The 17,148-nt window shown below is 33.8% G+C and overlaps 2 protein-coding genes across 3 annotated transcripts; both read left to right on the forward strand.

Annotated features, from left to right (window-relative positions):
• The first annotated feature begins 6,521 nt into the window (after positions 1-6,521).
• Positions 6,522-8,239, forward strand: LOC122604107 (desmethyl-deoxy-podophyllotoxin synthase-like). Its single transcript, XM_043777008.1, has 2 exons — positions 6,522-7,406; positions 7,616-8,239. The coding sequence occupies exons 1-2, from the start codon at positions 6,522-6,524 to the stop codon at positions 8,237-8,239; spliced, it is 1,509 nt and encodes a 502-aa protein (XP_043632943.1).
• Positions 8,240-12,210: 3,971 nt separating this feature from the next.
• Positions 12,211-16,230, forward strand: LOC122603627 (putative HVA22-like protein g). 2 transcript variants are annotated; one of them, XM_043776382.1, is made up of 7 exons: positions 12,211-12,453; positions 13,365-13,405; positions 13,491-13,589; positions 13,668-13,724; positions 14,132-14,195; positions 14,301-14,510; positions 15,729-16,230. In XM_043776382.1, the coding sequence occupies exons 2-7, from the start codon at positions 13,374-13,376 to the stop codon at positions 16,125-16,127; spliced, it is 861 nt and encodes a 286-aa protein (XP_043632317.1). In that variant the 5' UTR covers positions 12,211-12,453; positions 13,365-13,373; the 3' UTR covers positions 16,128-16,230. The 2 variants fall into 2 exon arrangements, with proteins under 2 accessions (XP_043632317.1, XP_043632316.1); XM_043776381.1 differs by having other exon boundaries at positions 13,491-13,724.
• The last annotated feature ends 918 nt before the right edge of the window (positions 16,231-17,148 follow it).

Below are 17,148 nucleotides of genomic sequence, written 5' to 3' on the forward strand. Positions count from 1 at the left end.
GAGGAAACTCACTCTTCAATGGTGAAGCCTTGCATGTATTCTAGACAATGAGATGTTGACCATGTTACTTGTAATTAAGATCCCTCTTTTCCGGTGACCCAAACTTTTTTTTTTTTTTTTTATGTTTTATACTAAAACCATTCGATTTTAATTAATGTTGCCAGAATATTTTTTGACCGTTTAGAGAGGTTGTGATGATTTTGATTTGATTTTAAGATGGATACATCTGTTTTGTTGATAATCCAAATTTAAGACTAATTTTAAATATATTTTGTATCTTAACGGGTTAAAATCAAAGGATGGTAAGGGTTGATGGCTTATTGGTAATGTCTTTGACTTTGGAAGGATCCTCTCGAGTTCGAGTCCCAGCCATGTCCCACATTTGTGAAGGTGAACTAATAGTGGTTTTGAAAAGTCTTAGGTTTAATCTCAGTTATGCGTGTAATTTAGAAATAAGAGTAAACTATTATGTCATTTAAAAAAGATTAAAAAAAAAAGAAGTCAAAGGATGATAAAGTTTGCACCCTCATATAAAAGGAAGTGATAATTGTACCAATGGTTTTGATTGATTTACCACTACATACATCTTTTATTAGCATAATTGTGATAGATTTATTAACTTTTGTAATAATAGTAATTAGGGAAATGCTAAATACAGCCCTAAGAGCTGTATTTAATGTGCATAAAAAAACTTGTACCTTCCATATTAATAACCCGACCCCTGATTTTCATGGTAAATATACAAACAATTTATGCACCTTAAACACAGCCCTAAGGGCTGTATTTAGCAAACCCTTAGTAATTATAAGAAGTGATATTTGTACCATACAACTTGATGAATTTACCATACAGTACAAGACAAATAGTTTTTTTTTTTTTTTGAAAAGTAACTTTCATTCATATACATACCACGACAAACACGTCGGGTATCAAACCGTGTACAAGAGAATACCTCATACTTACATCAAATCAAATCTACACCACTCTTGCCAGCTAATCGATACATTTTTCTTACGATTTCTATACCATAAGTAACCCATAGATCTAATGTTTTGGTAGATCGCCTCGACAACTACATTACTGTTGGCGAATTTCTTCTCGTTCATTGCCTTCCAAATGAACCAACACGCAATCATTATAATTCCTTTCAATGCCTTTCTTTCCTTTTTGCCTATCTTAAGAGCATATAGTTGTGGTAATTAATCATATTATGTGATACTAATATCACTTTCTTTTTATAAATTGCACGACTAATTATACTTAACTTGTTACAAAGTTTATCCGAGGCTTGTTTATGATTTTGTTTTTAATGTTGATATCTTTTAATATCGATTTTATAACTAGCGAGGTGGAGCAGAGGTCCTCTAAAATTAAATATCAAACCGTTCTTAGTATTAAAACACGCAAACATTTTTTAACTCGAAAATACTCTTAACATCCTTTGATAATAATATTATATTAATGTTACATTATAAAGTATTTAATTTTTTTTTTATTTTTTTCAATTAAGTTTTTGATAATTTCAGTATATATATATATGTAGCACGGTACCCGCGCAATGCGGCGGTCGTTGTTACGACGATCTGGTGATGTTGGGGACACGTGGTGATAACGACTATTGATGTTGATGGCGGTGTCGGGTGTTCTAGATTGATGTAAATGTAATTGATGTATAAGTAATTGATTTAAAGGAGTAGTTGAAATATTTTTGAAGATAAATGACTAATGGTGTAAATTATTTTATTATGGGTATAATAGTCATTTTGCATCTCTTCTTTTTTAAACTTTTCAACAAGGGGTGCATAATTTTTATGTAGTAGTAAAGATATATATTTTTATTCACATTTTTAAAGATCTTTTTTTAAAAGGATTATAATATCTACTTAAAATACCTCGAACTTAATTACAACATTCACCTTTAATCCTTAAATAGCTACATTACCTTCTTAATTTATATAAGTTACTTTCACTATAATAAATACACCGCCACCGTTATCGTCACTCCCACCACCACTACTACAACACTACATTACACGAACATATAACTATATCTACTGATTTGTTTAAACCATTTATGACCTTTGATAAAACTCTAAGTACAAATATTTTGGAAAACAAAAGACTATTGTACGTATAAGTCCTCCTTAACTTGGATTTAAAATGTGACTTGCATATTAATAAATCACTAAGCAGTGTACTTTGGATTTGTGGTAAACATTTTGATCTCCAAATATCAAAGGTTCGATTTTCATCCTATGCAAAGGTTGGAAGTCCTAATCTACTATATATTTAAGTATATACAGGAGCACTTTGTTTACATCGTAACCTTTCTGATATGCAGTCGAAATATTGAGCTAAAACCCATGAAAAAAGGACGGTGGCCAATTGTTTTATCTTGATTGGGGTCATTGACATAAACATCTTTCAAATATTATAGTTACTTGGGTTACTAAATACTAACCTAACGTTTCACCACATCAAAAGATTATTGTTCTCAATATTCATAATTTAGATATGGTCTACACAAACACAATGACACAAAACCTTTGTAATAGGCGGGGCCTTAATTTGTAAGTTTAAATGGGCTCTTTACTAGTAAAATGAAAAATACATGTGGCCTTTTATATTTATAAGGTTTTTTAGATTTCCAGTTTTTCCACCTTTTGATCGCATAACACAAAATCTGAGATCTTATTCTCAAGAACCCTAGATACATAATTCTAACATTCATTCGTTTCCCCCCCCCCCCCCCAAAAAAAAAAAAAAAAGTTTATATACATTAAAACAACACCAATCAAATATGTCAGAATATATCCCCTTTGGAGATTCAGGAGGAGATATTCCTGTGAAGCCATTGGTTCTGTTTCGATCGGTCTTAAAACAATGGAAGTCTTTGATCGACAACCCCAAATTTATTGCTGCTTACGGTGTCCGTGAAACTCACCCGAGTCGTTTGATTTTAACATTTGTCGATAATGATCATACTTTTATAAGACAAGATTTTGCTCCCGCTGTTCCTGACCTCATTAAGACATTTTATTATTCACATGTAGTCGGTAGCTCTCACGGTTTGTCGTGCTTTGACGGTTTTTATAGATATCCGAATGATGATGTAACATATATGGTTGTTGTTTGGAATCCTTCGACCCGTAAATCCATTGGTATTGAAGTTCCATGTAATGCACTTTTGATCCTGTCACTTTTGATCCTACTATAGTTCACATTGAATATATGGGTGATATCTTCCCTTGGAAAATTGGAGTTTTTACTTTGAGCACGGGGACTTGGATTAATCTATTTACCAATCTGCCCCGCGAATCAATTAGACTTTTAGGATCTCAGGTTGTTATCGATAGGTTTATTTATTGGATTGCTTTTGATTTTAATTTTGAAGATGGCCGAACTCAATCACGTTATCTAATCATGTCACTCGATTTGACTGCCAAAGAATTTAAAGGGATACATCTCACGGGTAGTTTAACAAACCAGCTTTGCAGAATTGGGACTATATCTAAGCTGCGGGAATCTCTTGTTTTGGTTGCATACCATCAAGAGTTTGAGGAAGATGTACCGGTTTGTTGTCTATGGATGATGAAAGAGAATGGTGTTAGCAGATGGTTTACAAAGCAATACACCATTAACCTACCAGATGCCACAATAAATATGTTACTGGGGTTTAGGAAGACCGGTGAGCTTATACTGAAAACACAAGACCAATATGGAGCAAATGCCCAACTTCAAAGTTACAGTCCCAACTGAAAAGCCATTGATAATCTTGGGATTGATGGAGCCGGTGATTCCTTCTTTATGCTGCTTTTGCTTGATCAGTTAAATAGTTTTATATATTTGATCAGTCCTGCAATTGATTTTTAGCAAGTAAAGAGCAAAACAACATGATGGTTATAGCTTTTTTGTGCATACCTTACATGGTCGGAAAAGTTGCAGACTTGCTGTGCTGCACCTATAAGGCGACAGAGTGAAAATGGAGTTGCAGAGTTGCTGTGCTGCACTTATAAGACTTGCTGTGATATTTTAAGCCTCTAAATTTTGAAGGCTCGCACCAATTGCACACCTCACGCATCCTTATCGACGGCTCTGGTTACATGCCCCTTAATGTGTACTTTGATTACAATTTGAATTTGAAATGTGTGTTAGGTGCTGTTTAGCCACTTTCAAATGTCTAATATCAATTACCAACATGCTTTTAACTTTTACATACTCTTTGACTATTCTATTTGATTTTAAGTTTGAGATTCCAGCTCTTAGTATGTTATCACATACAAAAGAAGGTAATATGTTATATATAAAATACCAATCAACCAAAACACATAATTACATATTACTCCCAACTCATCACTAACAAAACATATACTTGTATTTTGCAATTGGTTTCTAAAGTTCGGCGACCACCTAATAACCAAATTTAACGAAATTTCATTCCTGGATATGCTTTGACTTCATAAGTCAAATCTGATCTCTTGTGTACTTCAAAACTGATCATAATTATGAACACTTTTGGAATAAGTTGAAATCTACTTTATACTTCACAATAAATTACTGTTATGGGATGAATATCAGGATAGAAGTAACAATAGGTTCTATACAATATTGCATGTCAAAATACAAGGTTTGACATCAAAAAATGTTAGTGATTGAGCTTATCTATGCAGAAATAAGTTTTGAAGGATACGACATGCAATCAACGTAGCACAATAAAGAAGAAAAACTGTGTTATGTAAGCTTAATCACTTTCTGTTAGTTTTATGTTTCAGCTGCACTGTGCAAAATTATATATGTATATTCCTATTCTAATGAAAATATGAGTTTTGGATACGATCAAGTTCTGAAGGATGATCCTTGTACATCTGCTACTGGATCCTTGTACCTTTGCTACTGGATACGATCAAGCCAGATACTGAAGGCCCGCTAGGAAGGTTTTTAGAATATATTCTCAAAATTTGTCGGTCTAATGTTGTTTATGGTCGATCTTAACTCTTTCTTATTATCACTATCATATACTCTGACCAAATTTATTTTTCTTTCAAGATATTTAATAATTTTGATGCTAGATATTTTTTTTTTTTATTTATCACAGATTTACGCTTCTAGTATTGACTTGGATCTTCGAAGTCTTGCCTAACTTGGCCAATGGCCACAAATCACTTGCATGTTGCTGATAACTTGTTCTATTTGACTCCTTACACGCTCTGAAAAATAATAAAGGAAAGGAAAAGGTCAAAAGGTTACTGAAGTAGAAGAAATGTCACATCCAGCTGAACTCTCAATATAGCGTGATGTTCCAATTTTGTTGTTTACGAAGATCTTAAATCATTGCAATATTTCCCATCTAGAGCAGGTATTTTAGTCCATGTGTTCTTTTTCTGATCTGTAGGCTCTCTAAATTTTTATACCTGTGGGAAGCAATATGGATGTTCCGGTGGGTTGCTAACGGGTCAAATCACCTGAGCTTGAAAGTGATCATTGTTTTGGATATGGGCCAAAACAAGTCTGGTTAAGTTGATCCGAATATTTTTATCTCGCCTATTTCTTGTCGTTTGCCCTTTTCGATTTCCATTTTAGTAATTAAGACAATATTTCCCATTAACAGAGTGATCTGGTTGGGCCAGAAGGTTTTTCTTGTAGTGCCTGCTGGACTGCCAATAGAGTGTGATGTTCCGATTTTAATTGTTTACAAAGGTCTTGATCATCGCAATATATTCCATCTAGAGCAGGTATTTTAGTCCACGTCTTCTTTAATGTTGTATGTGTGGAAAGCAAGATGGATGGTCAGGGGTTGTTAACGTGTCAAATGACCTCTTTTTTGTATGGGCCAAAACAAGTCTGGTTAGGTTGATCTACATATTTTTATCTAGTCTATTTTTTGTCATTTGACCTTTTCGATTACCTTTCTAATATGCCAGTAAAATAAGACAAGAAGCAGCGTAATTATATTATCAATTAAATGTTTTTAAAATGAAACTTAAAGATACGCTACATGAGACCAAAGGCATATCCGGTGGCTTGGAGCTAGAAATCAGATGCTTGAATAGGTCAATTTCTTGGCAATACATGAATTCTTTATGATGGCACGCTTCATAATCTATTTTTCAAACATGGTTTCATGTCTTCTAGTGTTTAAATGTACATGTTCAAGAGCATCATAGCTTCTATATATATATATAAGGGTGTGTTATTTTAGGACCACCTCTTATTTTAGGACCAATTAGGACATGTGTTTTTTGTAACTTACACACTACCATCATCATCTACTACGATATACAAGACTTTTTTTTAAAAACACTAAGACTTTCCGGCGACGCGGTGGCCGGAAAATCATGGTGGTGGTCGGAGATAATCATGGTGGTGGTCGGAGATGATCATGGTGGTGTGTAAGTTACAGAAAACACATGTCCTAAAATTGGTCCTAAAATAAGTGGTCCTAAAATAACTTGCACCTATATATATATATATTCGTTTTGTTTTTTATATCATGAGTATGGTGATCTTTTAAAGTATCTTCAATGGAGTTTACGTTTTCTCTATCCCAAACCTTGTTTACATTCCTCTTCATTTTACTTGTGATTAAACTTTTGAAGGGATCCAAAACTAATCGCTTGGCTCCTAATCTACCTCCGGGGCCAAAAAAGCTTCCTCTCGTAGGAAACATTTTTGATGTCGGGGGCCCACTCCCACACCATACCTTGAGAAACTTGGCGCAGAAGTATGGGCCACTGATGCACCTACAACTAGGAGAGAATTCCACCGTCATTGCCTCATCAGCAGAAACTGCAAAAGAGGTTATGAAAACCCATGATATAAACTTTGCCAATCGGCCTTTTCTTCTTGCTGCACATATAATATCCTACAATTCCACAAACATTATGCATTCGCCTTATGGAGAATACTGGAAGCAGCTAAGAAGGATTTGTAATTCAGAGCTATTAAGTGCAAGGCATGTTCAATCACTTAGACCGATAAGGGAAGAAGAGGTCTCTAATCTCATCCAAATGATCTCTAAAAGCTCAGGATCTCCAGTTAATCTCAGTGAACTTATCTATGCAATGACTTACGGGATTACTACAAGGTCAATCTTTGGGAAGAAGTCAAAACATCAGGAAGCACTGATATCGCTCATTGATAAAGCTTTAGTGCTATCTGGAGGATTTACTCTTTCCGATCTCTATCCTTCGTCAAAAGTTATTGCATTTCTTAGTGGGCTTAGACCCAAACTTGAAAAGATACATCAGAGATTTGATAAGATGCTAGATGACATTATCAGAGAGCATAAATCACATGAAGAAGGAAAAGATATGGGTAATTTGCTACTAGACGTTCTACTCAAACTCATGGACAATAGCAAGCTTGAAGTTCCCTTGACCTTGAACAATATTAAAGCAATCATCTTGGTTAGTATTTATGCATCAGTAGCTTATATTTGGATGTTCAAAATTTGCTTCTGGTTATCTCACTATTTAGTGGTGAAATAATCAGTTTTTAGAAAACTGAAACATTAGTAGTTCATTATCATTTTCCAAGCACTCATATATCTTGTACAGTTAGCAACTCATTATATGATTCTTCTGATGATTTAATAGTTTCACATGATCATTATCAGGATATATTAGCTGCAGGTAGCGACACGTCTTCTACAGTCATAGAATGGGCGATGTCAGAGTTGCTGAAGAACCCGAGTATTATGGAGAAGGCACAAACTGAGGTTAGACAGATTTTCAGCACAAAAGCCAAAGTTGATGAAACGGGAATCCAATCGTTGGATTTCTTGAAGTTGGTTATCAAGGAAACTTTAAGATTACACCCTCCAGCACCTTTGATGTTGCCAATGGAGAACAGGGAGAAATGTGAGATAAATGGATACGAGATTCCCGTGAAGACTAAAGTGGTTGTGAATGTGTGGGCAATTGGTAGAGATCCAAAGTACTGGAAAGATCCTGAAAGGTTTCATCCAGAAAGATTTGTTGATAGTTCAGTTGATTATAGAGGAGGCGATTTTGAATACATACCCTTTGGTGCTGGCAGGAGAATATGCCCAGGAATATCATTTGGATTAGCCAATCTTGAGCTTCCACTCGCGTCTTTGCTTCACCATTTCGACTGGAAACTTGCAGACACAAATGGGAAGAATGAAGATCTCGACATGACTGAAGCTTTTGGCGTGACTGTTAAAAGGAAAAGTGTCCTGAATATTGTCCCTAGTGTTTGTTATCCTCTTGCACTGTAACAAAATAATGTAAATGTTTTGTCGGTGGTCTTTGTCAAATTTCTCTAATATCAGGTAAAAAGGTTAAAAATATGATTGTTTACATTTCACCTCTTTAATACCCGATCTTTAACGAGATTGGGTATGTTTATTGTATTCCTTGGTTATTTTTATGGTAAAAGTATCCATTTCTTCAATAGATGCCCAGGCTATCTCCAATGGGATGCCCTTAGGCGTCCTTGGATATTCTTTGCCATTGAAGCTTGTCCAAAACTAAAGATTTTTTTAAGGATGCCTTTACCTAAAGGCATGCCCTTATTTGTCTTTACTTAATATATTTTTGTTTTTAGTGGAGATAAAAAGATATGTAAGGATGTTTGTATGGTTGGAGATAAAATTATAAGATTTGAATGATTTGTAAGGATATGATGTGACAGCTCAAAGACGCCTAATGACGTCCTTAGCATTAGAGATAGCCTCAATACTTGGTTATTTTTATGTTAAAGTATCCATTTTTCAATAGATGCTTAATAGCATCTTAGGCAACATTTTTTGTTTATTTCCAAGCCAGGTATTAATGAGTCCCTTTTGAAATATATTTATATTTGCTTTGATAGTATCAATTTATCAACAATGTTTCCCAAAGCATCACTTGTATTATACATAATTATTCATTATATATTGAACATGATGGTGCTGCAATACATGGTTCAATTTACTATATACTAGTATACTCCATACTATTTAGCTAGAGCTCAAGTGATCCAAAATTCAAATCATCGATGACTTCAGTTCCAGTTCAATTATGTTCCAACCTCCTTTCATCTCTATACGAATGTCCATGTGATGCGACGGTGTGATGATGGCGGCAACGGGTGGTGGTGGCTACAACGATGATGGTAGTGGTGTAGGTATTAATGTAAAAGTGACTGATGTAAAAGGGAGTGATATAGTTATTTTAAAGGTCGAACGATGTATGTTTTAAATAATTTTATCAAGATTATTATAGGTATTTTAGGTGAAGATCTTTAAATTAATGAATAAAAAAAATAGTATTTTGAGGTTACTGGTTTATCACTATTTTGAAATATTTTTTTTGAAGGTGTTTAACTATTTTTTAGTAGAGATATTAAAGAATGGAAGGGGATAACATATATGTCAAACATATATGTTATCGTATCTTGTTGGTGTCTGTGGAAGACTCGAAACGATAGGAGATTCAATAATGGCGCAACTAATACGGAGAAGATTTTTCAAGACATTAAATCGACAGGTTTCCTTTGGTATAGATATAGAAAGAAGCATTGTACAACTAATTGGGATAATTGGTGTAATTTTGTGTTGTCTTAAAGTATTGTACAGTTTGCCTCACCATTTTTTGGTGGTGTAGGCCGTGTGAATAAAAGTTAACTTTAAAAAAATATGTTTTTGACATCCATGTGGTTAAATTTAAACATTAACCATGTGATTTAAATTTAAACATTAACCATGTGATTGAAATCCAAGTGAGGGAGAGTTAGAAAGTATATATGTTTATCCCATTCAAGATAGAGATAGAAATATAGATACTCATATTTTGATTATGTTTTTGATGTTTGGGGATCCGTAAAATCTTATAGAGAGCCAATATCACAAGAACCCCTTGCAACTTTGTTATCATAATAATACATACAAACTTTTAGTTTTGTAGATAAAACATGGTTTGTAAGGAAAATAAGAAATTTTGTTGAATATTGGATAAAAGGTTAGGGGTAAGAGTGTAGTAACAAATAACTAAACTTTGGCATTTTTGTTAGTTTTTTAGCCAATGACAAGTTGTTATGTGTTCTCTATCATATTTTCCAGCATTCTCTCTACCTTTGGTAAGGGTAAGGTTGTCTACATATCAACCTCCTCCATACACCGTCAAAGACGGTATTGGGACCCAAAACCCGTGGAAGACGGCATTGGGAGTTACTTTACATTTTTTTTTTACCATATTTTCCAGAAAGTGACAATACTTACCAAATTGTGAAAGCGTAAGGGATCCGATGTGTCAAAAGACTAAAATTTGACATAACACAAAAAATAAGAAAAATAAAAAATAAGAAGAAAGGGAACACAAGAGCCACAACCGGCTCCGGTAGGCCGATATACTTCATGCCAAAACTTGTCAATGCAAAGGGTGTAAAGGAACCAATTTGTCAAAAAGTACCGATGGAAGAGCACATAGAAACAAAATGATTACACGCTTACCGTTCAGCGTCTATATAAAACATATTAAGTGGCTAACTCTTAACAAAGAAAAACATACCAAAAAACCGGAATTTCAAGTAAATAGCCAAACCACAAAAAAGTACCAACAATAATCAAGGGCCACAAAAGAAATTAATCAATTCAAAACAAGTGTTGGTGAACTTCAAGTACATAAAAGACACCCGAAAGTTGTATTTAACATTAACAACACGTACGTATGTACTTCTTATTATTTAATTCGAAGTTTGTTTGGTTATATGATAGGGTAGAATCCAAGTATACTTAAAAGAATAATAAAGGTCGTTCTGTTTAGTGGCACATGATTCCTTTTGGTTTGTTGTTGTGTCACTTCACCTTCAAGGCTACCTACAGATCGGATAAGGAAATCTGGCCCCAACCTACTTGCTGTTTTGCCAATAACCCTACTACTCTCCAGTCCAATGATTTAGACGGTTGATTAGCCGAAAAGACTTAGTGTTAATGTATACCATTGGCGAACACGAACAGAATTAGAAGTTGATATCCAAGAGATTGATTCCTCGACTTGGATTCGGTGATCAATTAATGTCACTATCAAGTGAGAATAAACAAATTTGATAAATACTTGTTTACTCTTAAATACGAGTACATCAAAAAATTATTTTTAATTCGATAAAACAGGAAAAAAAATAAAAATATATGTACATACAAAAAAGTCACATGTTAACAATTGTTACTGGAATACAGTTTAGATTGAGACAACAAAAGAAATCAATTTAAGAAGTTAGTTTATATAAAAAGGCTTTTGCAATTTCTTTTTTACCAAAAAGGCTTAGGAACAAAATAGATAGATAACATTAATATTTGTTGTACTTAACCAATGAGATGTAGACATGTAAATCATCGTTAAATTCAAGTTTTTTTAGATTGTTACAAATTCATCTATAAAAGGAAATGGTTGAAAAAAAAATTTTGTTGATTAATTCCTTGAACATTTTACATACACATTTCATATACAACATTTCTGAATGTTCTTCTTGAATTATATATAACTAAATTGAACATAATTTGGTCATTTGTCCATTTTTACTTTTTACATTTATATATATCATTCTTTAATCATTAGACTAGAGTTAATCTCGACTTTTTTTAATCCGCATTTCATTTAAAAGTTTATACGTTACATATAGTTATCAAATGAATAAAAATAATTATATAAAATAGAATTTTTATTTGTTTCTTAATTTCTAAACTATATGTAAAAAATTAATTTTTTTTGAAAAGTCTGAATCAATTACCCGAAACAGAGGATTTAGTTTACGTGGTCTTAACCATATCCATGCTAGGGAACCTTTTAGGAGAAAAATCCCCAAATTAAACTACCTAAAAACACAACCTTTAATTAAGATAAACTTTACACACCTAGCAAAACTCAACCCGAGTCTTACAGAAATTTGTGTGATATTGTGTACTATTAAGTTTTGCTAGTTGGTTTTAAATAATTAAATATGATAAAAGAAATAATAGAAATATTTGAAATGGCATTAAAAATAGGAAAATGTTAAATATAACTTTTAGGGCTTTACGTTGTATATAAAAAGATTAAAATTGTACATTTTCATATTAAAAACACACATTCTAAATTTTATAATAAGTGTACAACTATTTAACGGAGTTTATAAAAAAACTCGGTTTAACAAAATCCTTAAAAATAAAATGAATTAAACTAATAAAAGAAAGTAAATAAAAAGGATATTGTTATTTAGGTAGATGAGAGAGAGAAAGGGACAGAAAATCTCCTTCAAAATCCTTTCCCCAAATTTTACTCTCCCTCCTCAACCTACGCCCTTCTCCTCCGTCGCATCACGGCTGCGCCACCACCACCACTAATCGCCGCCAGCAGAATTAGACTTCTATAAACGATAAACCTAAACAACTATATATATCTATCATCTCCAAAATATTAACTCCTTTTCCATCAGCTACACCAATTATCAGTTAACCAACCACCCCTTCCTCAGGTATGACTTATATATATATATATATATATATGTTGTACTTGGCTTAAAACCTGAGAATTTGTTAAAAATTGGTGAGATAAATTATTATATATATATATATATATTATATGAATATTATTATTTATTAAATATCTAATTATGAAAGTTACAAGCTTCATGTAATAGTAGTATGCATTTCTGGATTTATGTATAAGCAGTTTAGACTTTAGAGATAAATTATAGTAATTATTATATATATATATATATATATATATTTTTGATTTTTTTGTGATTTAGTTGAATTTTGATTGTTGCAATATTTCCCTATTGTGTGGCCCCTAATTGTAGTTAGGTTTGTTTTTTGTTGTTGGGATCTTTTATATGCTTTTTCCCGTTGAGAGTTAAAACGATAAACGGAACATTTGCATCTGTTGCGGTTGCTTTTGTATTGTTTCCATGGTACAACATGTTCAAGATTATGATGTTTATCTTCTTTAATGATATATGTGATATATGTTTGTGATATAAAGCGGAGAACGAGAACAATATGAAAAGTGATAACTTTCGGGGTTTTTTTTACTGCCATTGAGTGACATCTCTTATTGTTAACACTCGGACTAGTTAGCGAAAGTTTTTTTTAAAAATAAGATATGATATTTTGTTCTTATAGTTATAGTCTGTGGGTCTTGGAATTTGAACCATAATGTATTCTAGCACTACACTGGTTGAATACTGTCAATCAACATGTTGTTTCTGATGACTGTATTTATTATCCTTTTTTTCTTTGACATTCCGTTGATTAATATTTGTCCATCACATTGATGTCCCTGAATTTATTTGTTATTATTGGTCTCTGTATTTTGTTTGAATATTTTGCCTGTTTCGGTTTTGGATTTCGGATATTGATGATTGTGTTTGGTGGGCTGTGACAGAATTACAAGATGATTGGATCATTTCTGACTAGAGGGCTTGTGTATGTTGATCTAAACCCGTATCTTCTTCATTTTGTTGAGAAATATAAACGTATATCAAATGTGAAACAATTTAAATGCGTGCAGAATGGTATTTGGATATGCATATCCAGCCTATGAGTGCTTCAAGTCAGTGGAGAAGAATAAGCCTGATATTGAGGAACTTCGCTTTTGGTGTCAATACTGGTATGATACTTGTTATATGTCTGTCAGATTAGGCTATTCAAAGGCTTTTATCTTAAGCTATATAAATGATGTTTTCAGGATCTTAGTTGCTGTATTGACTGTTTCTGAGCGGATTGGTGACACATTTGTTTCATGGTAAGACCCTAACTTGTTTAAAGGTGGCATTTTTTGCCACATTTAAGTGTGTGATAGGTTTTCTGTTGGTCTCTAATTGGTCACGGGTAAAGTCAAAATTATTAGTCTAATACGACACAACCAACAGGTTGAAAGTCATCCAAATTTAATGTTTAATTAAAACTTCTAAAGTTATACGGAAGAACTTGGATTATTATTATAGCTATATACTTTTGGTAATCATATGTACCACATTTATTATTTGACAAAAAACTTTCAGGTCAATTTCACCCGTCCTTTTCACATGTGCCGATAGTTTAACCGTTTTGACATGTTACATGACCTGCCATTATGCCATTGCCATCACCTTGTAAATCAGTTGTTGTTTCCTGTTCTCATCCTAGTTCTTGTTTTGTCTACTTGTGAAGGGTTCCAATGTACAGTGAAGCAAAGCTGGCATTTTACATATACTTGTGGTACCCCAAAACACAGGTAACTGTTGTTTCCAGGTTTAATATAAAGTTACAGTTTTAAATAAATTCCTTCTTGATTTCTCAAAATTGTTTATCTTATTTTGTTTTGCTTTCATCACTTCAGGGAACAAGTTACGTGTACGATTCATTCTTTAGACCATATATCTCAAAGCATGAAACTGACATTGATCGTAACTTGATGGAACTGAGGACCAGGGTTGGAGATATGTTTGTGTTGTACTGGCAAAATGCTGCGACTTATGCTCAAACAAGAATATTCGATGTTCTTCAATATATTGCTTCACAATCAACGCCCAAACCTCGGCCACCCCAGGTATGACTTGTTGATATATTTGAGTTCCATGTTTCTCTTATCACACAATTGATTATTAAGTGTTTATGTAGTTCGTAATTCCTTGATAGCGTAGGGTCTGGCTTTGACCAATCTTCTGTTTTTAAGGTCAAAATTGTCACCATACTTTGCCGATTCTTATTTACAAAGCAAGACCCAGTCGTTATAAGTAATAACTAGAAATCCCTAATTTGCATGAGTTTAACATCATTCAAAAATTGACAATTCCATTTTAGTGACATTTTCCGGCCAACGAAAGCTTTTTGCGGCGAGTGATCTCTTTGTGAATGCTATATTGTACATTCTTATTCTTAACCCATCCAAACTAAAGAAGACAAGTATTATGGTTCCTCTGGTTATTCCATGCTTTTGTATGTTCACACATTTCTCTCTATGCACTCCAATATATCTGGCTCCTATTGCTATCTAGACATACAATTTGAAAAAGAAAAGCTTGGAATGTAGTTACATATAAGTATTGCTGCCTGCTGTTCAGAATAGGCCATTATTTGGATTTAGGAAAATGCGGAAGGCAGGTGGGTAACATAGATGGTGTAAAAAGTATTAGTTTTAGTACGCATCAAAATGGGTTCGACTGACCTAAGCAATATATCTTTAATCTTTTTATGTTTATTTTTATCTGGGCTATAATTAGTCTGATGGATATTGTTACATACTTACATGTTTACGATAATATTTTAACATATAATTAATAAAGCAATTTATTAATTTAAGATGGTCTTTATGCATTTGGATTCTCTTGGAATTGCTTTAAACCCTTTTCACTTGAGTTGGCTCAGGTGGCCACTTGTCTACGTTAAAGAAGAGAGAGGGGGGGGGGGGGGGGGGGGGGGGATATTTAGGAGAAATTACCTTATGCACAAAGGCTTGCAGGGGCTATGTGTAGGTACCAACGCGGTACTTGGGACTAAGGGGTTCCCATCAATTTACCCCCTTTCTACTCATTGACTCGTATCCTTTGTAGTTGCATACTCTAGGTCAAGTAGTTTTATTCATTACAATTATTACAACATAACCTATGTTAACCCATTTACTTGTAATTTTTAAATGATCTGAAATTGCACCATCTAGATGGAACCACTGGTTTGCGTTCTGTTTCTGGTGTTTCTTTTCTTTTTGTGCTTTGCTTCCTCTTATTGTTGCTTGTGTATGATGCTGATTAATGACCTGAAACTGCAGCCACCTCAAACTGGTAGAACTCGGCAACCTGCACCAAACCGCCGAGTGCCCCCTGCCACTCAACCAGAGACCAAGGAGCCACCATCTCCTGCTTCTCCTGCCACCCCCTCCACATCATCATCATCATCAGACTCAGCTCCCCACCAGCTAGACGACCCACAAGTGCCGCCTATACCATCTTCTCCTAGTGCTATTTTAAAAGCTCAAAAAGCACTCTTGTCACAAAGCCTAGCCGTGGTGACGAAGCCCGAAACCTCCAAAGACGTAGAGACGATGGAAGCCGAGTCATCGAGTTCATCAAACCCCAATCCTCCGGTAAAGGAGATTACGATGGAAGAACCAGTTCGGGTATATACACGTGCAAGGTCAAGGAGAGGTAGTGTAGCATCAGTTCAATAATATCATTGTTGTAGTGTGCAAAACTGTGAGTATGTAGGATGTTGGATTTAATCGATATAACATATTTGTGTATTCATTATATATTTTTTGCTTTTATATTCAATTTTTTTTTTTCTTATGAGTTAAAAAAAAAAAGGCATCCTCGACCATTAGTAATGACCTTCCCTATCTACTTTTCTTTGGGCATTTTGTATTGTAGTATTAAACATGACAAGCAGGTAACTTTCTAAATTCGTTTCCATCAAATTTTGTTGGACTTCTTGAACCAGACGACCCCTAATTTGACTGGTTGAGACCGAAAGTGAAGAAAGAAAAATTATCACCCAGTCAGTTCCAGCAATCATTGCTTGTTAGTTCTATCAAATGGATGATAAAGACTTTTTTATTTGTTCGGTTTAACCACCAAAAATAACTCTCGGGTTTAGTGTTGATTGCTTCTTTCTAATTAACAGAATTAGTATTTGGGGTGTTTGGCATTGAGATAATTTGAAATCACCATGGATATGAAAAGAGCCATGTCTGGAACCTCACCTAAAAACACCTTGATATGGCTGTCAAAATACCAATAAGGCTGTGTACATGCATAACCTAAATGGTGATCTATCTCCATTAACCAACAAACAATCAAGAATGCATCAATAAATCTAGTCTGAATTACACAAGTTACAAAGAATGTATCATTAAACATAACATAATTTCACTTATTTCGAAAATAACTTTCTAATGACTTGAACAGATTCATAAGCCTAAAACTGCAATTGGAGATTGAGAAATTGCCCATCTAACTCATCCAGCAAAAGTAAAGTTTCCATGTAGGAACTCACAATAAATGAATCAAGTTTGCCAATAATCCACACATTCTCGATGGCTCCTGAGCGTGGTTGATAAACTACAAGTGATGCTGCTACCCCATCTGTAGCTATAACTTTTTCAATAATAGGTCGGCCATTCTTACAAAATCCTAGAAATTCACTTTTTAATGATGGTATGTTGATGGTGAATAGCTTTGTGAACGATTTTG

This window comes from Erigeron canadensis, chromosome 6 (genome assembly GCF_010389155.1).
Source record: "Erigeron canadensis isolate Cc75 chromosome 6, C_canadensis_v1, whole genome shotgun sequence".
Classification (NCBI taxonomy): domain Eukaryota; kingdom Viridiplantae; phylum Streptophyta; class Magnoliopsida; order Asterales; family Asteraceae; genus Erigeron; species Erigeron canadensis.

Bases quoted from the DNA above. Each gene is read 5' to 3' on its own strand.
- LOC122603627 (XM_043776381.1), top strand. From the start codon at position 13,374: ATGATTGGATCATTTCTGACTAGAGGGCTTGT. The intron at 13,725-14,131 runs GTAAGACCCTAA...CTACTTGTGAAG, and splicing joins GGTGACACATTTGTTTCATG to GGTTCCAATGTACAGTGAAG. The intron at 14,196-14,300 runs GTAACTGTTGTT...TCATCACTTCAG, and splicing joins TGTGGTACCCCAAAACACAG to GGAACAAGTTACGTGTACGA.
- LOC122604107 (XM_043777008.1), top strand. From the start codon at position 6,522: ATGGAGTTTACGTTTTCTCTATCCCAAACCTTGTTTACATTCCTCTTC. The intron at 7,407-7,615 runs GTTAGTATTTAT...GATCATTATCAG, and splicing joins ATATTAAAGCAATCATCTTG to GATATATTAGCTGCAGGTAG.